Source organism: Hyaena hyaena, unplaced genomic scaffold, assembly GCF_003009895.1.
Source record: "Hyaena hyaena isolate Hyena2069 unplaced genomic scaffold, ASM300989v1 scaffold_1508, whole genome shotgun sequence".
Taxonomy (NCBI): domain Eukaryota; kingdom Metazoa; phylum Chordata; class Mammalia; order Carnivora; family Hyaenidae; genus Hyaena; species Hyaena hyaena.
Genome location: NW_024082142.1, coordinates 61,104 through 86,652, shown reverse-complemented (window position 1 = coordinate 86,652; position 25,549 = coordinate 61,104). Strand labels below are relative to the sequence as shown.

General features: G+C 41.7%; 1 protein-coding gene and 1 long non-coding RNA gene across 3 annotated transcripts in view; one reads left to right on the top strand and one right to left on the bottom strand.

The window, feature by feature from the left end:
* The window catches only part of FAM120C (family with sequence similarity 120C), a 127,076-nt gene extending 107,326 nt beyond the window's left edge, over positions 1-19,750 (bottom strand). For both annotated transcript variants that reach the window (XM_039223924.1, XM_039223925.1), the window contains exon 1: positions 19,020-19,750. In XM_039223924.1, the coding sequence (XP_039079855.1) occupies positions 19,020-19,712 (693 nt within the window). In that variant the 5' untranslated portion in view covers positions 19,713-19,750. The remainder of the gene's footprint in view (positions 1-19,019) is intronic.
* Positions 19,751-20,183: 433 nt separating this feature from the next.
* LOC120225763 lies at positions 20,184-24,074 on the top strand. Its single transcript, XR_005526889.1, has 2 exons — positions 20,184-20,393; positions 23,858-24,074. It is a non-coding gene; the product is annotated as an uncharacterized LOC120225763 (long non-coding RNA).
* Positions 24,075-25,549: the final 1,475 nt, after the last annotated feature.

The window sequence follows — 25,549 nt, the reverse complement described above, 5'->3', positions numbered from 1 at the left end:
ACAATAGCCAAAACATGGAAAGAGCCTAAGTGTCCATCAACAGACAAATGGATCAAGAAGATGTGGTTTATCTATACCATGGAATACTACATGGCAATGAGAAACAATGAAATCTGGCCATGTGTAGCAACATGGATGGACCTTGAGGGTGTTATGGTGAGCGAAATAAGTCAGGCAGAGAAGGACAAATATCATATGTTTGCACGTATAGGAGGATTAGGAGGAACTTAACTGAGGAAAAAGGGGGAGAAGAAGGGCGGAAATGGTGGGGGAAAGGGAGAGAGGCAAACCATGAGAGACTCTTGAATGCTGACAATAACTGAGGACTGATGGATGTGGGGGGAAGGGGGATGGGCATGGAGGAGGACACTTGTGGGATTGAGCACTGGGTGTTATATGGAAACCAAGTTGACAATAAACTATTTGTAAAAAAAAAAAAAAAAAAAAAAAGAGTCCTTGAACCAGAGGTTGCAAATGCTTGTGGGGACTGTGTTAAGAAAATCAACTGCCAGAAACAATTTTTTTTAAACTACACTACACTGTCAGTGTTAATGATATAAACATGCAAGCAATTAGAGTTTATATCTTAAAAATTCAAAGTTAATAACACAAGTTAAAAATAGAAAAAAAGTTAATCATTACATCTGTGTGTGTGATTTATTCTCCTTTAATTTGGAACAGGAGGTCTGATGCCAAGTGTGCCAAGAGGTCAATGTTAGGTCTTGTATTTTTGTGTTGGGATGTGCAGTAAAGAATTTAGCCTTGGGTCCTTGGGAATGATTAATTTTATCGCATATCATAATAGAAAACAGCTGTTTAGAAAGGTAGGCACTTCCAAACAGATGTTTTGCGCACTGCTTTTTTATATTTAGGGTAACGACTCCCAAGATCTTTGTAGAATTCTGGTATTCCAATGACATCAAGCTCATTTTCAGTACCATTGCACAGTAACTCAGTATCTCCATTGTAGCTCTTCTTTTACACCATCAACATTGAGGAAAGCTAACTGGACAATATTATTTCCTTTTCCAAAAATATAATGCCAGAGAACCTTTCCTGGAATGCAACAGACAGTTTCACAACTTTGGGAATGTAGTTCAGGCCATCACTTTCATTTTTTTGGAAACTTATTTCAACAAAGTCAGCCAGTTTATCATCTGCTAAATCAGTTTTCCAAAGGCATAATTTTGTTAGAAACAAGCAAGTACAACATCACATTTGTGACGGTATTTTTGAATAAGCCTGCTTTCATTCAGAGTGCCTAGATGAGTCACAATGTTAACCAAACACGTCACATGTTTTATTTCAATCTTTGCTGGTGCACTGAATGCTCTTTGGGTGTCAGAAATCCCCTTCTTCAGTGTCTTCAGTGCCATGCTTCAACCAAGGCAATCAATCTACATATAACAGGGCAAATTTCCGTAACACGCATCTAATAATTAGAAGTATTCAGCTGTGTTTGGGGTAAATCACATTGTTAATCACTGGTTCCTAACATGATTCATTCCTAACATTTTTGCATAAAAACTGAATCCTAAGAGGTGACACAATTAAAAGCTTTAAGTTCTTATAAGGTGTTTCTGCTTCACACTGAAATATTCTGAGTCCAAGAGTAACACTATGGTAGAAGCACTATCTGTAGTTATAATTTTGACCAATCTATACCAAAAATTTCAAGACTTTTCTTAATACATAAAATCCAGGTATTTGTGAATGTATCTGTTCCAAAGAGTGAAGATTCCATCAAACTTCTTAATACATGAATTATATCTAGGTGCAGTTCTCAAAGTTTAGGGTGCATCAGAATCGGCTAGAGGGCCTGTTAAAACAGACTGACAAACCAACCCACCTCCAGTTTCTGATTCGGTAGGTGTGGACTAGGGCCTGCAAATCTGCATTTCTAAGTTTCCAGGTGATACAGTACTGTTGGTCAGGAACCATACTGTGAGAACTATTGGTTAGGCACAGCTAGGTGTACAGCTATATGGGGAGTGCTTATATCTATGTAACCAACTGCAATCTAAAACTTCACAAATAACTTCTTGTCCCAAAAATATTTAGCCACCAATCTTTAACATCCTGAGCAATAATATTTCCTACTTTTACAAATGCTTGCTCATGATGTAATTTCTGCTGTATTCAACAGACATTTTCTTAAACTACCAACTATAAGACTTTCAAGCCCTGGGAATTTTTTCACTTACTATATAAATACATTTCATAACAGTATCACTTACTCTGTATTCCAAAACACAGCCTATTGAAATTCCAAACCCCTTAAAAGTTCTTTTTGTTTCAGCACTCCTCATTTTTATACATTGTTCATAGTTCCTTACAATGGTTTATTTTAAAATGGTGTCTTAAATTGCAGTATTTCAACAGACTTTTTAAAAAATTTTTTTGTTTTATTTATTTCTGAGAGAGAGAGAGAGCGAGAGCGAGCTCGCGAGCACAAACAAGATGGAAGTCACAGTTTTTTATAACCTAATCTTGAAAGTGACATCTCCATTTTGTTGTACACTGTTCATTAGAAACAAGTCATTAGGTCCAGCCCACGCACAAGGGATGGGGCGGGGGGCAGATTACACAGGAGTGTGTATGCCAGAAGGTGGGAATCATTGGGAGCCACTGATGGAAGATGGCTATCATGAATGGCAAGAGGCACTTGGTCACTGTGTCAGGGAGACATCATGGAATCGTAAAGATTCCAATAAATGAAGACCATGTGGCTCAGCAAAAGGGGGCAATAGGTATTGCCAAAAGTCCTGATAGTTGAAGAATGGTTGGAAAGTAAGAATTTTTTTGTAATATTTCACAATTTTTAAAATGCTAGCAACAAATTCCTATTTTTCATAAAAGAAATGTGTTCATATAATGCAAGTTAAATGATAGAGGGAAATGAAACATTATTCACCTAGATGATGCCTTAATATCCAGTCCAAACCAGCTATTTGATTTCAGATTCTGATAAATACTACTGATCAAAACACTGCTGATAAATAAAAATCAATGGAGTTCTTTAAAAAAAAAAATGTATGGGCCTTCTGACTGCCAGTATGCCATCCTTGCCATAACCTTTGTAATTTCCTTCATGGTATAGGTAAAAGACTAAGGGTTTTGGTGTCTGGTATGCAAATCCTGGTTCTGGCACTTCCATTGGCTAGGTCCTTGGGCCTATGACAAGGGCCAGAGAAATGATCCTCAGGGTTCATATTGTTAGTATTTTTGTACTTGTCTCCCTTACTAGATAACAAAGTCCTGGACAGAAGAGTTATCGCCCTGACTTAAATGCTCCCTTATCTCACATCCCTACTTCATTTTCCTCCATAGCACTTATGATATCACCTAAAATATTATATATGTCTTTTTATCTTGTTTATTGCCTGCCCTCCCTACTAGAATGTAAATTTCAAAAGATCAGAAATCTGCTTTGTTCACTACTTTATCTTCATAATCTTGAACTGTGCCTGGCACACAGTAGGATTCCAATAACTATTTGTTGAATGAATGAATTCCATTGTTCATAGTACTTAGCATGGGGTCTGCCACAAAATAGATGCTCAAAAAATGTTACTGAAAAGCATTCACTGTTCTGAGAAGACAAATAGGGTGAAACAAGGCCAGAAAATGGCAGTCAGATCACGAAGGTACCTGTAGGCCATGCCATGCCATCCTAAGCTTAAAGCATGAGAGTGAACTGATCTATGTCCAACATACATGTTACCCAAGATATTTTGTTCAAAATAATAGTAGCTGGAATTTATATAGCATTACTATGTACCATGTAATGTTATAAGCACCTTACTTACATTAAATCATTTAAGGCTCACCACGAAGTGTGTGATACAGGTATTATTACTACTGCTCATCTTCTAGATGAGGAAACTGAGGCACAGAGAAGTTAACTTGCCTAAGTTTACATATCTAGTAGGTAGAAGAACAAGGATTTAAACCCAGGCAGTCTGGCTCCAAGTTCTGTGATCTTAGCCATTATGCTCCACAAACTAAATATAAGAAAATATTCTGGAGGACAGAGGCAAGATGGTGGAGAAGTAGGGAGCTCCATACATTTTGCACGCCCCCATCTCTCAAGCAGAGAAGGCCTGAAGCCATAGGACACTGAACCGCGGGAGTCTGGGAGGAAAAGAGACATAGTCCACTGAGAGGACAACCTCATAGGTGCGTGAGTGAGGACTGGGGAAGATAAGGACGGGCAGGGACCCGGAGACACAGAGGGAGTGAAGGGAACCCCCTTCCCGGGGAGGCAAGAGAAAGAGTGGTTGAAACTGCTCATAGAACTGTCCCTGGGGAGAGAAAAACCTCGGCTTGGGACGGAGAGTGATCCTATTTCTAGCTGTGGTGTTGACTTTGGGCTGGGTGCCCCGGTCCCAGGCGGCGCCAGGATAAATTGTTCTGCTGCACTCCTGGCTCGATTCCTGGCAGGGAAGTGGACTGGCCTGAAACTGCTCCGCTGCTCTCCTGGCTTGATCCCGGCTGGGAAGCGGCCCAGCCTGAGGGATTATATTTCAGGCAGTATCAATAAAGTGCGAGGAATAAGGCCTGGAAATGAGGTGGGGTTTGGGGCATAGAACATTGGCCACCTTTGCCATGCCCGCGGCACAGGGAGTTCGGACCCAAAAGAGTGATTTGCAATGCTTGGTTTGAGAAAGGAGTGGGGCACCAAATGTTTTTTCCCCACAACCACCAACATGAGACCTCAAGGAGTGGTCCCCAGGACTGCAGTGGAGGTTAAGACCTGCCTACACCAAACCACACCCATTCCTGCTAGAGAGCTGCTTTTTTTCTTTCTTTCTTTCTTTCTTTTTTTTTTTTTAACTGGAGCCCAGGGCAAGACCAACATGGATGCACTACCATCATTAATACTAGATTAATTCGTTCTAGTCAGGTATATTTTCACTGGTCTCATTCGAATCCCTCCCCTCTGCTGGACTGGGCACTCTGGTCACTGGTTTGCTTAAACAGTCACATTTAATCCATTCTCTAGAAACATATTCTACACCTCCACCACTACCTTTCTATCTCTCTCTCTCTCTGGAGTAATCAGACTACATAGTTTCTGAGTAACATTATCTTCGTTTCTTTCTCCTCGCCTCCTACCATATTCTCCTCTTTCTCTCTCTGAATTAAGCCTCTTATTCTTTCTACCTGGTCATTGTACAATTTTGCTTTCTCCCCGCCCTATCATTTCTCTCTTCCAACAGAGATATGCTCTTCCAACAGCACTGCATTCACCCTGCTCTTTAACTGTAGCTGGGAACTGTGGTTTTATGCTTTTAAAATGTCCTTTGTGGGGCGCATGGGTGGCTTAGTCAGTTAAGCGTCCGACTTTCACTTAGGTCATGATCTCGCGGTTCGTGGGTACAGGCCCCGCGTCGGGCTCTGTGCTGACTGCCAGCTCAGAGCCTGGAGCCTGTTTCAGTCTGTGACTCCCTCTCTCTCTGACCCTCCCCCGCTCACACTCTGTCTCTCTCTCTCTCCTAGAAATAAATAAAACATTTAAAAAAATGTCCTTTGTCTTTTGGGGTTTTTTTCTTCTATGTCTTTTCCCTTTCGGTTTGCTTGTTGTTGGATTTGTCTGTGCATTTGCGTGCCTTTGTTCCCTGTGTGTTTGTGTGTCTGTTTTCCTTTCCAGGGCTACCTCAAGAAACAAGCCAAAGTACACATGGTGGGAGAGTCCAAATACCACTATGAGTAGGGAAATAAAATAAGCAGTCTCAACAAGAGAGACCAAGAGACACCATTAAAAGAACACTTCTTGGGGGCGCCTGGGTGGCTCAGTTGGTTAAGCATCCGACTTCGGCTCAGCTCAGATCTCATGGTTCATGGGTTCGAGCCCCTCATCAGGCTCTGTGCTGACAGCTCAGAGCCTGGAGCCTGTTTCAGATTCTGTGTCTTCCTCTCTCTCTGCCCCTCCCCTGCTCATGCTCTGTCTCTGTCTCAAAAATAAAGAAACTATAAAAAATTTTTTAAAAAATAAAAAAATAAAAAGAACACTTCTTGAACAGACAGGCTATGGACAGTCAATGAGCCTTCCTTAATATAGCAGTACTGACAGGTGCAGAGCACATAACAAGCTTTCAAAACTAACAAGAGACAGAAAGCTAACCAAAATGATGAAATAGAAGAACTCTCCTATAAAGAAATTCCAGGAAGAAATGACAGCTAAAGAACTGCTCAAAACAGATATAAGCAACATAACTGAACAAGAATTTAGAACAACAGTCATAAAATTAATCGCTGAGCTTGAAAAGGCATGGAAGACATCAGAGAAGCTATTGCTACAAAACTATAAAGCTTAAAAACAGTTGTAATGAATTAAAAAATGCTATAAATGAGGTGCATAATAAAATGGAGGCATCCAATGCACAGATTAAAGAGGCAGAGAGGAGAATAGGTGAATTAGAAGACACAATTACAGAAAAAGAGGAAACCGAGATAAAGAGACATAAACTGATCCAGGAGCATAAGGGGAGAGTTCGAGAACTGAGTAATACAATCAAATGGAACCATGTCCATATCATAGGAATTCCAGAATAGGAAGAGAAAGGGAAAGGTGCTGATGCAGTCCTTGAACAAATTATAGCTGAGAACTTTCCCGATCTGGGGAAAGAAACAGACATTGAAATCCAAGACACTGAAATCCACAGGGAACTCCCCTCAGACGTAACTTAAATCGATGCTCTGCACGACATATCAGAGTGAAACTGGCAAAATATAAGGACAAAGAGAGAATTCTGAAAGCAGCTAGGGATAAAAGAGCCCTAACATACAAAGGGAGACCTATCAGAGTGGTGACAGACCAATTGACTGAACCTTGGCAGGCCAGAAAGGAATGGCCGGAAATCTTCAATGTGATGAACAGAAAAAATAGGCAACCAAGAACCCTCTATCCAGTAAGCCTGTCATTCAGAGTAGAAGGAGAGATAAAGGTTTTCCCAAATAAACAAAAATTGAAAGAACTCGTCACCACTAAACCAGCCCTACAAGAAATCCTAACGGGAACTCCATGAGGGAAATGGTGCAAGGGACACAAGGTACCAGAGACACCACCACCAGCATGAATCCTACAAAGAGCACAATGACGCTAAACCCACACTTTTCAATAATAAGACCGAATGTCAATGGACTAAATGCTCCACTCAAAAGACCTAGGGTAGGAGAATGGATAAAAAACAATATCCATCTATTTGCCCTCTACAAGAGAGTCATTTTAGACCTGAGGACACCTTCAGATTGAAAGTAAGGGNTTTTTTACAAATAGTTTATTGTCAAATTAGTTTCTACATAACACTCAGTGCTCATCCCCAAAGTGCCCTCCTTCATGCCCATCCCCCCTCCCCCCCGCATCCATCAGTCCTCAGTTTTTGTCAGCATTCAAGAGTCTCTCATGGTTTGCCTCTCTCCCTTTCCCCCACCATTTCCGCCCTTCTTCTCCCCCTTGGTCCTCCGTCAAGTTCCTCCTAATCCTCCTATACGTGCAAACATATGGTATTTGTCCTTCTACAAGAGACTCATTTTAGACCTGAGGACACCTTCAGATTGAAAGTAAGGGAATAGAGAAATATCTTTCATGCTACTGGAAGTCAAAGAAAGCCAGAGTAGCCATGCTTATATCAGACAAACTGGACGTTAAAGTAAAGGCAGCAACAAGGGATGAAGAAAGGCATTATATAATAAGTACAGGGTCTATCCATCAGAAAGAGGTCACAATTATAAATGTCTACTGCACCGAGTACAGGAGCACACAAATACATAAAACAGTTAGTCACAAACAGAAACACTCTAATGGATAAGAATGTGCTAATAGCAGGGGACTTTCCTACTCCACTTACAGCAATAGGTACCTCAACTAGACAGAAAATCACAAAAGAAACAATGGACTTGAACGACACATTGGACCAGATGGATTTGACAGATATACTTAGAACTCTACATCCTGAGGCCATGGAATGCACTTTCTTCTTCAATGCGCATGGCACATTCTCCAAGATAGATCACATACTGGGACGTAAGGCAGCCCTCAATAAATATAAAGAATTGAGATCATACCATGCACACTTTCAGATCACAATGCTATGAAACTTGAAATCAATCACAAGAGAAAGTCTGGAAAACCTCCAAAGGCATGGAGATTAAAGGACACCCTACTAAAGAAAGAATGGGTCATCAGGCAATTATAGAAGAAATTAAAAAATATATGGAAACAAATAAAATGAAAATACAACAATCCAAACTCTTTGGTATGCGGCAAAGGCAGTCCTAAGAGGAAAGTACATTGCACTCCAGGCCTATTTCAAGAAATTAGAAAAAGCGCAAATACAAAACTAACAGCGTACCTAAAGGAACTAGAAGGAGAGCTACTAGAGCACTCCAAACCCAGTAGAAGAAGAGAAATAATAAAGATAAGGGCAGAAATAAACAATATAGAATTAAAAAAAACAGTTGAACAGACCAATGAAACCAAGAGTTGTTTTTTGAAAAAATAAACAAAATTGATAACCATCTAGTCAAGCTTCTGAAAAAGAAAAGAGAGAGCACTCAAATAGACCAAATCCTGAATGAAAATGGACTTATTACAACCAATCACTCAGAAATACAAGCAATTATCAGGGAATACTACGAAAAATTACATGCCATCTAACTGGACAAACTAGAAGAATTGGACAAATTCCTAAACACACACTCACTGCCAAAATTCAAATGGGAAGAGATAGAAAATCTGAAGAGACCTATAACTAATGAAGAAATCGAATCGGTTATCAAAAATCTCCCAACAAATAAGAGCCCTGGGCCAGATGGCTTCCCTGGAGAATTCTACCAGACATTTAAATCATAATGGTTTAATACTCATTCTTCTCAAGCTATTCCAAAAAACAAAAATGGAAGGAAAACTTCCAGACCCATTCTACGAAGCCAGCATCACTTTGATTCCCAAGCCAGACACAGACCCAGCAAAAAGAAAGAACTACAGGCCAATATCTTTGATGAATATGTATGCAAAAATCTTTAACAAGATACCTGCAAATCGAAATCAACAACACATCAAAAGAATTATCCACCATGATCAAGTAGGATTCATTTTTCTGGGTTACAGGGCTGATTTAATATTCACAAATCAATCAGTGTGATCCATCACATTAAGAAAAGAAAATAGAAAAACCATATGGTCCTGTTGATAGATGCAGAAAAAGCATTTGACAAAATACAGCATCCCTTCTTAATAAAGACCCTTGATACTGTCGGGATAGAAGGAACTTACTTAAACATTATCATCCTCAATGGGGAAAACCTGAGAGCTTTCATCCTGAGATCAGGAACAGGAAAGGGATGTACTCTCTTACTACTGTTGTTTAACACAGGGCTGAAAGCCCTAGCATCAGCAATCAGACATCAGAAGGAAATCAAAGGCATAGAAATTGGCAAAGAAGTCAAGCTTTCACTTTTCGTAGACGACATGATACTATACATTGAAAATCTGACAGACTCCCCCAGAAGCCTACTAGAACTGATCCATGAATTCAGCAAAGTAGCAGGGTACAGAATCAATATACAGAAATCGGTTGCATTTTTATACACCAACAAGGAAGCAACAGAAAGAGAAATTAAGAAACTGATCCCATTCAAAACTGCACAAAAAACCATAAAATACCTAGGAATAGCCTAACCAAAGATATAAAAGACGTGAATGATTTAAAGTATAGAAAACTTATGAAGGAAATTGAAGAAGACACAGAAATGGAAAAACATTCAATGCTCATGGATCAGAAGAATAAATATTGTTAAAATGTTATTACTTCCCAAAGCAATCTACATATTCAATGCATTCCCTATCAAAATTGCACCAGCATTCTTCTCAAAGGCAGAACAAACTATCCTCAAATTTGTATGGAACCACAAAAGGCCCCGAATAGCGAAAGTAATATTGAGGAAGAAAACCAAAATGGGAGGCATCCATCCCAGACTTTAGCCTCTACTACAAAGCTGTAATCATCAAGATAGCATGGTATTGGCACAAAAACAGACACATAGACCAATAGAATAGAAAACTCAGAACTGGACCCACAAATGTATGGCCAACTAATCTTTGACAAAGCGGGAAAGAATATCCAATGGAAAAAAGACAGCCTCTTTATTTTTTTCATTTTTTATTTCTTTTAAATTTTTTAAAAAATAGTTTATTGTCAAGTTGGTTTCCATATAACACCCAGTGCTCATCCCCACAAGTGCCCTCCTCCACGGCCATTACCCCCCCTCTCCCCCCCATACCTATCAGTCCTCAGTTTGTTCTCAACATTCAAGAGTCTCTCAGGGTTTGCCTCCCTCACTCTCCCCCCATTTCCTCCCTTCTTCTCCCCCACGGTCCTCCATTAAGTTCCTCCTAACCCTCCCATACGTGCAAACATATGGTATCTGTCTTTCTCTGACTGACTTATTTTGCTCAGCATAACACCCTCACGTTCCATCCATGCTGCTACACATGGCCAGATTTCATTCTTTCTCATTGCCATGTAGTATTCCATTGTATAGATAAGCCACATCTTCTTGATCCATCTGTCTGTTTATGGACACTTAGGCTCTTTCCATGTTTTGGCTATTGTTGAGAGTGCTGCTATGAACACTGGGGTCCATGTGCCCCTATGCATCAGCACCCCGTATCCCTTGGGTAAATTCCTAGCAGTGCTATTGCTGGGTCATAGGGGAGTTCTATTTTTAAATTTTTGAGGAGCCTCCACACTGTTTTCCAGAGGGGCTGCACCAGTTTACATTCCCACCAACAGTTTAGTATGGTGCCCGTTTCTCCACATCTTCATCAGCATCTAGAGTTTTCTGATTTGTTCATTTTAGCCACTCTGACCGGCATGAGGTGGTATCTCAGTGTGGTTTTGATTTGTATTTCCCTGATGAGGAGGGATGCTGAGCATCGTTTCATGTGTCTGTTGGCCATCTGGATGTCCTTTTTGGAGAAGTGAAAAGACAGCCTCTTTAACAGATGGTGTTGGGAGAACTGGTCAGCAACATGCAGAAGAATGAAACTAGATCGTTTTCTCACACCATCCACAGTAATAAACTCAAAATGGATAAAGGACCTGAATGTGAGACAGAAAACCATGAAACCCTAGAGGAGAAAGCAGGAAACAACCTCCTTGACCTCAACCGCAGCAATTTCTTACTTGATACATCCCCAAAGGCAAGGGAATCAAGAACAAAAATGTACTATTGGGACCTAATCAAGCTTCTGCATGGCAAAGGAAACAATAAATAAAACTAATAGGCAACTGAAGGAATAGGAAAAGATAGATACATGTGGCATCTGGGTGGCTTAGTCAGTTGAGGGTCTGACATCAGCTCAGGTGATGATCTCACAGTTCGTGGGTTCGAGCCCCGCTTTGGGCTCTGTGCTGACAGCTAGCTCAGAGTTGGAGCGTGTTTCAGATTCTGTATCTCCCTCTCTCTTACCCTCCCCTGCTCACGCTGTCTCTCAGAAATAAATAATACTTTAAGAAAAAAAGTTAAAAAAAAAAAAAAGGTGGTTGCAAATGACATATCAGATAAAGGGCTGGTATCCAAAGTCTGTAAGGAACTCAGCAAACTCCACACCCAAAAAAACAAATAATTCAGTGAAGAGATGAGCAGAAGACATGAACAGACACTTCTCCAAAGAGGACTTTCAGATGACCAACAGACACATGAAATGATGCTCAGTGTCCCTCCTCATCAGGGAAATACAAATCAAACCCACACCGAGATACCACCTCACACCGGTCAGAGTGGCTCAAATGACAAATCAGGAGACTCTAGATGCTGGCGAGGATGTGGAGAAATGGGCACCCTCCTAAACTGTTGGTGGGAATGTAAACTGGTGCAGCTCTTCTGGGAAACAGTGTGGAGGTTCCTCAAAAAATTAACAATAGAACTCCCCTATGACCCAGCAGTACTACTGCTAGGAATTTACCCAAGGGATACAGGAGTGCTGATGCACAGGGGCACATGGACCCCAATGTTCATAGCAGCACTCTCAACAATAGCCAAAACATGGAAAGAGCCTGAGTGTCCATCAACAGACGAATGGATCAAGAAGATGTGGTTTATCTATACGATGGAATACTACATGGCAATGAGAAAGAATGAAATCTGGCCATGTGTAGCAGCATGGATGGAACATGAGGGTGTTATGCTGAGTGAAATAAGTCAGTCAGAGAAAGACAGATACCATATGTTTTCACTTATAGGTGGATTAGGAGAACCTTGGGGGAGGAGAAAGGGAAAAATAGTTGGAGACAGGCAGGGAGGCAAACCCTGAGACTCTTGAATGTTGAGAACAAACTGATGGCTGAAGGGGGTAGGGGAGAGGGGAAGGAGGTTGATGGTCATGGAGGAGGGCACTTGTTGGGATGAGCACTGGGTGTTATATGGAAAACAACTTGACAATAAAGTATGAAAGAAAAAAAAAGAAAAATATTCTGGAAAAAGTTTAGTTTGAAATGCAAGTATACTGTTTTGGAATGTTAAAGATGAAGGATTTTGGTCTCAAAAATATTTAGGTTTGTATCTTGGTTCAGCTATGTTCTAGGAATGCAACCTTGGGCCAGTGACTACTATGCTTATTTTCCTTATCTGATCCTTAAAGCTCTCTGTAGTCAATCAACCAACCAATCTCTCTGTCCCAACAACCATTATTGTATACAATGTGTCCAGCCCTAGAGGCAAACCCCTGTCCTGTTGGAATTCAATTAAAAGAGAATTATATACAAACTTATAGTTACAAAATAAATACGTTCTAGGGATGTAATGTACAGCATGGGAAAAAAAGAGAATTAAATATGATATGAAAATACTGTGAAAGAGAAAAAATGAGAGGTATTCAAGAGTATTTGGGTAGCACATCATTAACCTTGGCTGGGAGGGAAAGAGTCATAGTGATTACTTTTGATCAATATGTAGAAATGTGCTATGCAAGGGTGAGAGTAACATAAGAAACACTATGTGAGAATACACTGCATACCCAGGAAACTAAAAAGTGCAGAATGGCTGGGAGAGTCCAATGGTTCAAACAGGTGTGGGCAGAGGTAACCACCAACTAAGGCTGGAGAGAGTTTGACATCAGACTGTGAAAGGCAGTATCTGCCAGGCTGAGAAGTCTGGACTTGGGAGGGTAGCTGAAAAGTAGCCAATGGGTATCTTTGGACACACAAGAAGTCAGCTTTTGTTTTCAGGATGGTATCTCCGACAGCAATGTGGAAGACGGAGTATTGTCCAGAAAGTGGTAAAGGGAAAAGTCGAGGCTATTTTCATGGTTCAGATAAGAAATGATGGCAGATTAACTAAACGCAATGGGGTTGGAAGTGGCTGGACTCAGGAGACATTTTTGAGGTAGAAGGGACAGGACTGATATGGGAAGTGACAAGACAGTGAAGAATTAAGGACTCTGTCATTTCTGGCTTGAAACAGATAAAAGAGAAGGGTCAAAGGAAAAGAGAATACTGGAAATAGAACAAGCTTTAGGGGAAAATAATGATTTCCATCTTGGATATGTTTTTAATTTAAGTGACCCATAAGACATTGAGTAGCATAGCTGAAAGGATACGTTGAAAGCTCATGAGAGGTTGGGGGTAGAGAAAGACCTATAGGAATCATTTAAAGCCATGATAATGGAGAAGACTGCTCAGGATGTGAATATAGGAGAATGTGACTAGGACAGATGCCTTGAGAGCACTGAGGCTTAAGGAAGGAGAAATAACTTAGGAAAGGAGAAAGAACTAGAGACTTATAAAGAGAATCAGAAGTGAGCAGTGTTATGAAATTCAAGGAAGGAAATTCAAAGAAAGGATGGCTCAATAGTGAAAATTATCTAAAGAGGACCAAGAAAGGGTAACAGTGGGAATGGATGTGGCAGCTTCAGACTGGTGACATTAGATATCAAGTGCCAATAAGCTAGGGAATGGGAATTAATACATTGATATAGTCTTCTTTGTTCATGAATAATGGCTAAAAGGGAAGAACAGGGATAAAGATAATGGCTTAAGAGAATTACAAAGTAAAGACAAGGTTTTGTTGTTTAAAGGTTATTTGTTTATGCTATATGGGAAAGAAACCAGAGAGGAGAGACTGAAAAGGCAGAAAAGAAAGACTGCTAGGACTCATTCACTTTGCACTTAGCTTACACATGTGCTTTATATTGGTAGTACTGTAGATTTAGCAATGCTGGCATAAACTAAGTGCTCAATAAATTGATTTATTAGTTTTTCTTCATGTTTTTATTCATATTATCTGGCCAATAAAAGTACACAATCTTACACAATAACATACAAAAAGAAGGAAATAGGGGCACCTGGGTAGCTCAGTAAGTTAAGCGTCCGACTTCAGCTCAGGACATGACCTTGTGGTTGTGGAGTTGGAGCCTCACATTGGTCTCTGGGCTGACAGCTCAGAGCCTGGAGCTGCTTCAGATTCTGTGTCTTCCTCTCTCTCTCTTCCCCTCCCCCACTCACGCTGTCTCTCTCAAAAAAATATTTAAAAAAAATTTTTTTAAAGAAGGAAATAGTGTAGTAGAACTGTGGAAAGGAACTTTGAGCACTAGAGATCCAGAACAGGGATTTTTAAAAATATTTTAACAATATTTTATTTATTTCTGAGAGAGAGAGAAAGAGAGAGGGTGAGCAGGGAAGGGACAGATAGAGAGAGGGAGATACAGAATCTGAAACAGGCTCCAGGCTCTGAGCTGGCTGTCAGCACAGAGCCCGATACAGGGCTCGAACCCAGGAACCGTGAGATCATGACCTGAGCCAAAGTCGGAGGCTTAACCGACTGAGTCACCCCAGTGCCCCTGGAACAGGGATTTTTATCCAGCACTTAACAGTGTCCAGACCAAAGAAATGGGAAGAATACTATGCATTCTTGCAAGCTTGTGAGGAATAAATGAGATATTTAAAAACCACTTTATGTACAACTTGGTGCTTAAGAAGTAGTAATAATAATTATATAATCATTTTTTTCCCACCGCTAGAGCATCTAGAAATGGCACTGACTGAGGGTGTAAGTAAATAACCCAGAAGCATAGCAGCCATTGCTATACTGTATTTTAGAGAATGAAAGCATAAAATGGTATCGGCTCTTGGTCAGACTTTTCAAAACTTTGATCACTCACGTATCACCAACATGATTTCTGAGACATCCAAGTATTGTAACTTAATACTTTTCTTTAAATCAACTCATTTTTCTTTAATTGGTCCCATTCTCAAAATAATAGCTGTGAACTGATGAGTTTTATGTGTTATCTTTTTTTAACCCTTAAAGTATTCATCCCCATAACCACCCCTATCGTTTCCCAAACCACATTCTAAAACTGCTTTTGGCTGCTCTACTTTTGACCCTGGCTAGCAATTGGTCAGTTTACTTCATTTTAATGCTATTGACGATTACCACTTACAAAGGTTTGCAGGACATACCAATGAAACCAACCAAATGACAAAATTCATGCCAATAGTTTTTTCATGGGAAGTCTTAAGTTGCCTAACGTTAAACAGACAACCCAGCAATTTGTCTTTTATTTAATCCTTCCACCTTTATTTTCACTATTACAAATGAAAATAAGATTAGGAATAAAGACTCATTTTGTGGCTTAGTCTGAAGAACAAAATTATGGGGAGGAGAAATACAGTAGTGAGTTTTGTTCTGAAGCATTGGCATTTATTTCAGTCAAAAGAAATGGTAAGCATGCAGATCATCCAAGTGAAAATATGCTATCTTCAAAACAGTGGAACACTCCTCTTTAAAAGCAAATCACAGCTATTTACTTCAGCTATTAACAAGTATCTTTTAAGTCTGCACTTAAAAGATAAACCAGGAGGCTCTCCATCATTTCACTAACAAAGATCACCAACTAAAACCAGGAAAGAGAACTTCATTCACTGATAACAACTATAATTTCTTTACATAGTGATTTTTGGAGCCAGTCTTAAATTCACTATATTAAGAGCCACACAATACACTTTTTAAGTTACTCATACAATCCACTCTCAGAATTACTGACCTATTCATTCAGGAAAAAAATGTATCCTAAACCCAAAATATACAAGACATTATGGAGAATATGAAAAGATCAAAGAGTGTTTACAATCTAGCATAGAGAATAAGATTTATATATTTCCCAAATGGTAGCTCTCAGGACTGCAGAGGACTGCTGGGAAGTTTCTCCCCAATATTTTTTTATGAAAAACTTCAAACAAAGTTGGCAAAGTTGAAATTTTACAGTGAGTACATAAATACCCACTGCTGAGATTCTACCATTTTCACTACACCTGCTTTATCACATATCAATCCATCTTATTGTGATAAACTGCTGGGATTTTAAAAATAAGACTATTTGTGATGGAGAATTTTGGTAAGCCATGTTAAGGTTGCCTCTCAAAACTTTTGACTGGGGCACCTGGGTAGCTCAGTCTGTTAAGCGTCCGACTTCAGCTCAGGTCATGATCTCACGGTTCATGGGTTTGAGCCCCGTGTTAGGCTCTGTGCTGACAGCTAGCTCAGAGCCTGCTGCCTGTTTCAGATTCTGTGTCTCCCTCTCTCTGACCCTCACCTGTTCATGCTGTCTCTCTTCTCTCAGAAATTAAAAAAAAATCATTAAAAAAAACTTTTTGATGACTGATGGGGGTACATGAATAGAGAAAGTTTGGAAACCACAAATCCATACTCCATATTTAACTCTCCTACCAACCTCTAATCCAAATCCATTCAGATCTCACGGCTGGCCATTTTAGGTCTCCACATCCTTGTCCACTACCTGAACTACCCTTCCCAGCCCTCTCCAAGGCTTAGCACCAATCTGTGAAGCCTGCCCCAACTTTCAAACCCTCACTCAGAATTAATTATGACCCCTGTAGGGGGCATATTTATCATCATTTGCAATTAGCTAACAGTATCTGTAACTTGGTTTTGTCGTTCACTAAACTGACCTCCTTAAGTATAGGGATTTTTTTTTTACCTCTGATTCTTCAGCAACAGGCACAATACCTAGCCTACAGCAAGCACTCAATAAATGAATATAAATGAATGACCCACCCCTGTATTTACCAAGGAGTCAGGGAAGATTTTAGTTGAGTATGGGAATGATCTAATCACACTGGCACTCTAGAAAGATTCATCTTAGACCACCGTTGTTAAGAGCATGGACTCTGGAGCCAGACTGCCCGGGCATGGATCCCAGAATCTGAGCTCTACCATTTATTGCTGGGTGACTTTGGGCAGATTTCTAAACCTCGTGTGCCTCAGTTTCCTCATTTGGAAAACAGGGATGATATTTCTTCACAGGTTATAGTGAGGATCAAATAAAAGAATTTTGTTGTTCAAGCACATAGATGAGCACCTGGCACATACTAAAGCATTCCATCAGTTAGCCACTGTTGCCAGCATCCAGGTTAATGACAATAAGGTAAAAAGTCCTTAAAGTTTAGGTGGCAGCAATGAAAACAAAGTGGAAAGAATCATCATGAATGAAGAATTTACTGAAAAATGGTCAGGAAGACAATCAAATGAATGGGTTTTTTTTACTTTATATGTTTAAGATAGCTCATGGCGGGATTTTTTTAATTATTAAAAACACCTATAATATACCCAGCCCAGGCACAGACGTGATGATGTGCACAAGGCTTTCTAGCATGACTGGACTGTAGCCACAAACTATGATCACTGCAAGCTTCTTGATGCAGGTCTTTCAGTTGCTCAGATGAGATTTTTTTTCCCTCCTCATTACTCCACCCAGGACCATTTTTTATGATTCTCAGAATTCCTTGTCCTGTCTTTTAACTGTGAACACACACCCAAGAGCCTCGGTTGGGACTGGGTTTGAGATTTTGTCCTACCCAACCCTGCACTTTCTTCTTCCTGCCCACCTCCTTTACTTCTCAAGCCTTGCTATTCCCTACACGTAAGAGCTTGAAACCTTAAGAGTATGAGAAAGCAACAGAGCAGCAGGAGTGGTGCCAAGAACTGGGGGGAGGCTGCCAAGCTGTTCCCCAGGCCCCATAAGCAGTGACCAACTACATGCATAAATTGGACTTAACTGCCCATGGGGCCTAAAATGCTTGATATTCCTTTTTGCTTCTTTCTGATCATTCTTTCTCTCACTTAAAGCAGCCTCCTCCCAAACCCATAAACCATTCAAATCCAACCCATCCCTGAAGAAATAGATGGGATTCAACTTCCTTGAGGAAGCCTCCCCTGACCATTTTAGTCCACAGTTATCTCCCAACACACACAAAACAGATACTGTACTTACAATCTGTACCATGAAGCATAACCGCATACACACTTATACCACTAAACAAATCTTCCATGTTTATATATTTGATTTTCCAAAGGTAGGACCCCATGTCTCACATGTCCCTTAAACCCCTTACTCTCAGTGGTCTAATAATTGTTGAACAGTGACTGAATCCGTGTGTTTTTAAAATTTTGTTTGGGCTAAAGCAGGAGGAGACAGAAGCATGTTCAAATGAAAAAGACTGAATGGACACATGGGTAAAAAATAAATTCTCAATGGATCAAAATGGGGAGAAAGTTGTAGAAGAATGGCATTCAACTAACATCTGTTTAACTGATTTGCTGCAAGGTTGGAAAGAGACATACGGAAGAGATGGCAACTGGAAAAATTTGGAAAAGGGCATTTTCAGCTTGAGGCAGAAGACAGCAGGAGAAAGATGGGGCAACCAAAGAAATTCGGCTAAAACCCAGAGACAGGTCACTGGATACGTGAAAGTAAAGAGAGTTATTGGGATGACATGGGTAGAGACGTAGTTTTGTTGGTGAGTGAGTGAATCGGTAGGGGGTGGTATGAAGTGGAGGGTGGATGGATAAAATGACAGAGGATAGTTAGGCACGCGGGTTAGCTGATTAGGCGGTGAGTGGATAGATGGGTGGCAGGTTAGTGGGTGGTTAGGTGTTTAGCTGGGAGGGAATAGGTGTGGGGCATATTATTTAAGATCCGGCCCCTCCCTCACCTTGACCCGGAAGCGGATGAGTGCTAGCCTCACGCAGTGGCTCAGGCAGGCCGGTGGCAGGAACCAGGCCCGTGGAGGAGGGGTGCCCTTGTTGCCCACGTGTCCCACGATCAGTTGCGCTGTCTGCCGCTCGGCCTGGCACCGACGGCCCCACTCGGCCAGCCGGTCCTTTCCCAGGCCCCCGGGGAACATGACCACCAGCTCCAGGCCGTCGCCGCCGGGATAGGCACAAGCCTGGCAAAGCGCTGACAAGTAGCCCAGCATGGCGTTCCATTGGCCACCACACACCCAATCCGTCTGGTAGCCACCATAAAGCCGCGGAAGCGCCGAGCCCGCGTCTACAAGCACCCGGGCCCCGGGCAGCGGAGGGGGCGGCGGCGGCGGCGGCGGGTGCAGCCCAGGGTGCGCCTGGCCGTGGTGGTGGAAGTGGTGAGCGGGGTGATGGTACCGAGTCGGCCCCGCGCCCCTGGAGTAGGTACCCAAGGCAGCGGGCGGGAGCGGCGGTTGCAGAGGCGCGGAGCCCCTGGCGGCGCGTGGAGCCCCGGGCGCTAGCGCTGCCGGAGGTGGCAGCTGGCGATGCTGGTGCTGTTGCTGCTGGCGCGAGACTGTGCGCGCGAGTTTGAGGAGGTCCACGGGCACCACGGCCCCAGGACAGCGCTTCTCCAGGAACTCTTGGAAGCCCTGGACGCCCATGCTTCGTCGGTGGGCAGACGAGACGGCGGCTGCGCGAGGTTAGGCGGCGATCTGGGCGCGAAGCTTGGGGCGGGCGCGTGCGCACTCCGCGGGGGGCGAGGGGGCGGGAAAAGGATTCCCGAGGGGAGGGGTGAGCGAGCGAGGGGATGAGGGCGGGGTGGGGAGGAGACCAACAGATTGGATTTGGATGAGGAGGTGGGGTGAGGCCGACTGGATTTAGGAGTGGCTGAGAGGATAAAAGCGATGACGGGCTCTAGTCACTTCTCTCTCTCTGTTTTTCCCCCCCCCCTCCCCTTTCCGGCCGCTCTTCACCGCTTCAAAAGGGGTGAAGCCTCTTCCTTCCACCGCCGGGAGCCATGTTGCCTCTTCTCTGTGGTACACGCTTTCTAGCCGGGGGAAGGGGAGCGGGGCGGGGCGTAGCGGAGGGGCATCCTGGGAATTGTAGTCTTCTCTACGGCTTCGGGATGCGGTCTAGGAACAAGATTGCTACTCCTTTCTGCCGTTTAGCTAACGGGATCAGAAGTGGCGGGGCGTGATGTGTGTTTAGGATTTGCACTCCCAATTCCTGACACCCGCCGAGTTGCTTCAGGCTGATTATCGCCTTTCCCAGGAAAAGGAGTTTGGGGAGAAGTGATGCATCATGGGAAGGGAAGTAGAATGGATTAATTGAATTCAGCTAAAGTATGCCAAAATTCTCCAGGAGGGAGAATTTTCCTTTGCTGGGGCTGAGGTGGGGGAATAATATGCGTAACTTTTAGTGAATGAACTGGGACACATGAAACGTAAAAGCGATAACCAACGTTTCTGTAGTAATCCACTTAACTTTTAACTACCGTAATTCTTCAGAGTTGTTGGCCCCAATTACTGAGTGGTGAAATTGACATTATTTGCCTGACGCAATGCAGAAACAAAATGAAATTGAGTATCCCTTTTCTTCAGAATCTCTTTGGTTGGGGAAATAAGCACCAATATAAATTAAACTTCAAGTCATATCTTTCCAGTACTCATTGAGCTAGTGTTGTACAGTTAGGACCTTTGTTTCTTTTTTTTCTCAGTTTATTGTCAAGTTGGTTTCCGTATAACACCCAGTGCTCATCCCAACAAGTGCCCTCCTCCATGCCCATTACCTCCCTTCCCCCCTCCCCCAGGACCTTTGTTTCTAAATCTTACTGTGAATCAATCTGTCAGGAAGCTCTTGCAAAACAACTGCAAGGGCTACAATTCCAGACGGACAGAATCGTAATCTTTTGAAAAAATCGATTTTCAGTTGATTTTGATGTAGCACCAGTTTTCTCACTGGCCTTTAGGGCCCACCCTTTTACGGGGAGGAGGACAGAAAACAAGATCTGTTTTGCAATAGTAGCCAGATCTGTCTCGGAACGTAATGAAAGATGGCAGATCATGGTAGGCGGAGTTAAAATGCAAAAGTGCAGAACCCAAGAGTAGTCAAGATGAATGAAGTCTGAGAACAGTCTATTAGGATGCAAAAGCTGTAAAAGCTTCTAGCTCCATAAAGGAATTTATAATAAAAGAATAGTGGAGCTAGAACAAGACAGATTGGTAAAGAATAAATAAATGTTGAAGCAGTGCACATAGGTAACTCTTGAAAACAAGCAGTTAAAATAGGGAACAGTAGCTTAAAGGGATGAAAGATGGAAAGAATAGAGGTTTTCTAGTACAGTGAACACCTTTTGGATTGTCTGCTTAGCTCTCCTTTTCTGGAAAATGACTCTCCTCCCGTTGACAGAGTTACAGCAAAAACTGTCACGTTCTTATAACCATAGCTCAATGCATTACAGGTGGACAAATAATTCAAGCTGGGTCGATCAGAATCTCATTTCCTAGAAAGCTGGAATTGGACCACAGAGATCAGTTTTTCTCTAAGCATAAAACATGGAAGCTGTCAGCAATTGTCCTACCAGAGGGACAGAGGTAAAAGATACTGGTCTACAGAAAGAGAATAAAAATGCAGATTCTCAGCACAGAGATGAGAGACAGTCTTCACTGTGTTTAACTTCCAGGTTCTTTATCATTGCTGAAACATTTCTGGTCCTTGGTTCCTGTGAGACAACCCCATATCCTTTATTTTTACTACTTTTACAAAGTGCATAGAAACTACCTATGACCAAAATAAAAGTTCAAGAACTGATATGAGAAATGGAATGTGGCAATTTTCAGACCCGAAAATATGAAACTGGCAGGGATAGGAGATATTCCATATCAATTAATGGGAAGTTGGCATTCTGTGTGATCTGGCAGTGAAGCAGTTTCTTACTGCTCTTGGGGCTCAAAACAGAGCAGCCCTTCTGCCTGTATCAAGAGATCTGCAATTGCTGACTGTCAGGTATTCGTGGGCTTTGCTGACTTAACATAGGTAGAACTCTGTCTCATGTCAAATGTTTTAGTGGTTAGGAAATTGGCACCTAAGTAATTGGAATAAGGTTATCTGTGGAAGCCTCCATAGATTCCTTGTTCTCCGAATCCCCCAAATGTGATGAGGCCTCCTTCTGCAAATGGATTTAGCTGGAATGAAAGGAAGAAAGGGTAGGCGTAACATTCCCAGAGCAGATCAGAAAAGAGACGCTTTACAGCCCTGAACACAGCCCATTATTTCCTCACCTAAGCTCTGAACTGAAGATGTTGAGCAGAATGCTAGGGAGAATGAGCCAAATCATTAGGTAGAGTGCTAAGAAATAGAAACTGCAACAAGTTACTCCCTTTAGTAGATCTGAAGATTTCAAAAAGCATAATTTGGCAAGATTCTTGGACTTGTTATTAGCATTCAGAGTCCCCTCAAATGAAATCCACAGGCAGTCAAATGAAGTTTTGAGGAAGTTTTATCATTAGAAAATCATATCTAGTGAATAGGGCCCAGGGTCAGAACAGTGATTTTCAAAGTTTGGTCCCTGGACCAGCGCATCAGCAGCACCTACAAACTGTTAGAAATTCTCAGGCCTCACCTCAGACCTCCAGAATCAGAAACTGTGAGTGGGACCAGCAATCCTTGTTTTAAGTAATGTCAAAGATAAAACTCTACATTAGTTAAAGGAGTGAAAACAGATTTTATTCAGTAACTACTGCAAGTAGGGGGGAAAAGCTCTCTTCCCACTTGTGCAGAGATGACTAGGTGTTTAAAGGGAGGATGAGGGAAGACAGAGAAGGAGGGGGCAAGGACTCAAGTAGAGTGAGGGAAGTGAAAAATTACAGAAAGCGGGTGAGAGTGTAAAAGGAAGTAGGCCAGCTAGGTCTGCTAGCTGGCAGTTGTTGAACTTAAGATGCTATCCTCTTACAGAGACTGGGAGGTAGAGGCCCTAGCCTTCCTGATGATTACATTTCAAAGGAATCTCAGGTCCTAAAGAAATACCTGAGTTGTAGGAGATACATATGTATCTCAAGGGGACAGGGGAAGAACTCACCAGCCTCTAAAAAAGGGAGGCCAGGGGCCTATCTTTTAAGTGTTGACTAGAGCAAACTATAAATTCTTTTGACAACCCTGAGCTTTCCAGATGGGAAATGGGTCATCTAGAGACTAGCCTTAGGCTGCTATAAGTCATACTAAAGTTTGAGCAAGTCTCTTGGAGCAGGTGTTTGAAGGGAGTGTCAAGAAAGTTTTTGCCGGTCTCACCTCCAGGTGACTCTAATGCAATCTCAGGTTTGAGAATCACTGCTCTTCTAGAGCATGTCCTAGGCGCAAGTACAGACTGGTTAAGTGAGAAGGTAAATTGACTCCCATAAATTTTCTATGCCTGTAATTTATTCCTTTATTCCTATTCAGGTGTAAGTGGTGCATACTTGGACCTGGTGGCTGATAATGGTGTGCCATTCTCCTTGCCTAAAGGGGAATTTTGATTGTGGTTAATCTGTTTCTCTATTTCTCATGTTAGACCTATTGGTAGTAGTTAACTTTATTAAAAGTTGCAGGATCAAGAGGAGCTACATTTAGCTTGTCGTTGAAGTAGACGTGGAAGGGGCAGGTCTATGCCATGCCATTGCTTCTGGATGCAGAAGTTACATGTGACTTGCAATTGTCCGTGGATTATGTTAGTTATGGGTATTTTGGGAATTGTAGATATGGGGAAATGGCATATGTGTTTATGGACCATGAAGAAGAGAAGTATAGGTAAACATCTGTTTTGTCTTCCCAGCACCCCTTTTCTACCACCTTCTCTACCTTATCCTCAGGGTTGCAGCAGGAGCCATCCTTTATGTACCTTCACAGAGAATTTGGGACTGAGCTGGAGGAGATGAAAAATCCTGGCTGCATGCAAGCATCTGATGTATTTGTTCCTAAGGCCCATCTACATTATCCCTGGGTTTTGTGAGACACCACCATCTTTATAATAAATTCCTCTTTTTGCTTAAGTTTGTTCACATCAGATTTCTATGACTTGTACACAAGAATCTTAACATACCTCATATAGGAGAAACTTTATGCTGGGTAGGCCAAAGACAGTTGAGATAACATAGGCCAAAGCCTTGAAAGCTGAAGCCCTAGATGGGGACAATAGATAATCACAGAATAGTAGTTGAAGTGCGTGCTTTGGAACCAAGATCTGGGTTCCAATACCAGTTCAACTCCTTATTAGCTATCTAAGAAGTTACTTAGCCTCTTGATCCCTTACTGTATCTGTGAAATAGGGACTCATTAATTTATTCAACAGATTTGACACCTACTACATGCCTGGAATAAAGCTAGGCCCTGGGGGAAAAGTAGTTTTCGACAGTCAAGGAGCTTAGAAGGGAAATGGTAATAATACTTACACCTCAGAAACTTGTGAAGATTAAATGATGTAAAGTGCTTAGCACAATAACTGGCACAGTAAGTACCTAATAAACATTCACTCCTATCTTGAAGGGTGGAGAGAAGCATAAAGAGGTTACATGGAGAGTTCACACTGGACTCAATCTTCTGACTTAAGTAGCAATCTTCCACTTAAGTAGCAACTAGCTGTTCAGTTTCTGAAAGGGGCCCACTTAGCTTTCTCTATTGCCCAAATCCTTGGGGCCTGTTTGAGAGGTTCATATGGTTATAGAAAATAGTTCATTAGAAGGTCTAATGAGACTGCCATATTTCTTTTCTTGAACCAACAACTGGCTAATAGCAAGTAGAGAAATCATTTGATTAGTAAAGGAAATGATGACAGTGGTTCTCAACCCTAATTACATTACTATGTGTGTAACAATACTGGTTATAGGGATAGGACACAGACACATTGTTTATTTTCAATTGTGGTAAAATACAACAGAATTGACTATTTTAACCATTTTCAAGTGTGCAGTTCAGTAGTGTAAGTACATTCACGTTGTGCTTTATGTAGTAGCGTTACATAGCTGCCCAGGTGATTTTAATATGCCATCAGGGCTGAGAACCTCTGACCTGGAACGGAGATCCCTTACAAATACTGCTTAAATTCTTGAGGCTAACATGCATGTGAGCTAGTCCTTTCCAATTCTTTATCACAAGGTCCTGCTCCTATTTGGACCATTACCTATGCTGTACATCTTCATTTCTGTCTCGAGCTTCCTTTGTAAGACCCCACCTTCTTTTCCCTAACCACTACTACTAGTTTGGCTCCTTCAAAACTCTTTAGTCACAGACAGTTCTACCATCTCATTCTTTTATCTAGTGGTGCACATTTTAAATGGGTTTTATATTGTCTTACCCCCCAACTTAAACACTTTCACCTCTGAACCTCACTCTATCACATCATCTAGCACCTTTTGGGGCAATACATAATCTCTACACCAACAGACCCCACATTGACTCACAAGTTGGGTCTAGTTTTGTCATCTGTTTCCTCTTCTCTTAAAATAGTGATATGTAACATCCCTTGAGT